The 1,617-nt window shown below is 46.1% G+C and overlaps 1 protein-coding gene across 1 annotated transcript; it reads right to left on the reverse strand.

The window, feature by feature from the left end:
* Window positions 1-672: 672 nt before the first annotated feature.
* On the reverse strand, window positions 673-959 carry PPTG_22609 (hypothetical protein; the record flags this gene model as incomplete). The annotated part of the gene is made up of 2 exons (XM_008905215.1): window positions 673-686; window positions 821-959. 2 exons carry the CDS (start codon window positions 957-959, stop codon window positions 673-675), a joined length of 153 nt encoding a protein of 50 aa, XP_008903463.1.
* Between the last annotated feature and the right edge of the window lie 658 nt (window positions 960-1,617).

Here is a 1,617-nt window from a genome sequence, read left to right on the forward strand (position 1 = left end):
CATTCAAATGACCGTTTGAGGCTGCTGCATTCATTTCTCGCGTTGTACACCCTTCACTACGACTATTTTGTAGCAATTCCAAAATATCAACGTGCACGCCCGCGGCAGCCCAGTCCATCGCATTTGTTGTACCCCCCCCCCCCCAGCCCTTTTATCAATAGCCACTGGACAACCTCCAGCTGTCCCATTGCGCATACATGGTCAAACGTATTGATCGGGCAATACACCACCCGGTTTTCGTAAAGAAGCGCAAAACATCCAAATGGCTGTGAGTGGCCGCTAAAAAGAACGCTTGCTCCGTACACCCCTCCATGCAATTATAATGCAGCCATCGCACAGTCGACAAGTGGCCGTTACCAGACACTGCATCGATCGCTACAGGTGTCGCACCCTCAGTTTGATTAAAATGGAGCCAACAAACCACAGCCAGGTGCCCATTACGGGCCGCTCCATCTATTGCATAGTGTGAGGCAGTAGACAAACAGGCCTGGGCCCATTGAAGATATGGAAGGTCGCCCCTTGTAGCGGCTATATCAATGTTAATCTGGAGCGGTATCGGGCTGTGCTGTATAGCCCATTTAGTGAATTCCAATGGTGCAGACCCAACGACACGCTCCATTTCGCAGCGGCTTTCTTCCGTGTGGCTTGCAATTATCCACAGTCGCTGTGCTGTCAAGAAGTACCCTCTGACAGCGGCTAAATAAAGCATGTCAAAACGAGCGCTCTGATCCGGTGTGGGAAAGCGCGCAATAACCCATTCAAAAGTAGATACGTCTCCATTTTTCACTGTCAGCATGACGATGTTACGATCCCAACATACCCTCGGACGATCGTAAAGCCACTGTAAGACGTGGACGGCCGTTTCTAGCGGCTGCTCCAGCAGCCCGAACAATATCGACCCCCGGAAATAACTCGTCTAAACTCTTCATAACCGACAATTTCCCGTTTGTAGCTGCCATGGTAAAAAGAAAACGTTCACACATCTCATCTATGTAGCACTGGGAACGAGCCTTGTGCGCTAAGCGGTGCATCAAAAACGGCTTCATCTCCAGAACAGCAGCTTCGAAAGTTCACAATACCGACCAATCGAGAAACAAGCTAAAAATATGGCATATGTGCTCCAGGCTTAGTAGCTCGGGCCGAGATCGCCATACAGCGTAGGGAGAAAGCAATATGTAACTCATTACGTCCGTTGCTTAAACTAATGTTTGGGCTATCCAAATGAAAAATGAAGACATTCATCGCCCCAGAGAAAATTGGCGATCTTTTCACGAAAAACTCAAAAAAGGATTGAAATTTTGCTGGAACGGCTTCAAATTATCGACAAGATTTCACGCGGTTTTCCCTGAAATCGCTAAGTTCTCGTCGGCATCGACGAATACACTAATGTTTTCGACAATGTAACTATTGATGCATGCTGCTCGAATGAGCCCGGTAGCACAAAATATTAATATATACATCATCACGACACTCTCTTTTTAAGTCGATTTGACTATTCAAATGAAAGATTTTATAAAAGTGATCGAAAACAAAATCTTGAATTATCGGAATATTAGTGTGTCGCTTGAACGAACCCTAACCTTACTATCTCAGACAATATAAATATCTACAGTAGTA

The sequence above is a fragment of the Phytophthora parasitica genome (assembly GCF_000247585.1).
Source record: "Phytophthora parasitica INRA-310 unplaced genomic scaffold supercont2.19, whole genome shotgun sequence".
NCBI classification, from domain to species: Eukaryota; Oomycota; class Peronosporomycetes; order Peronosporales; family Peronosporaceae; genus Phytophthora; species Phytophthora nicotianae.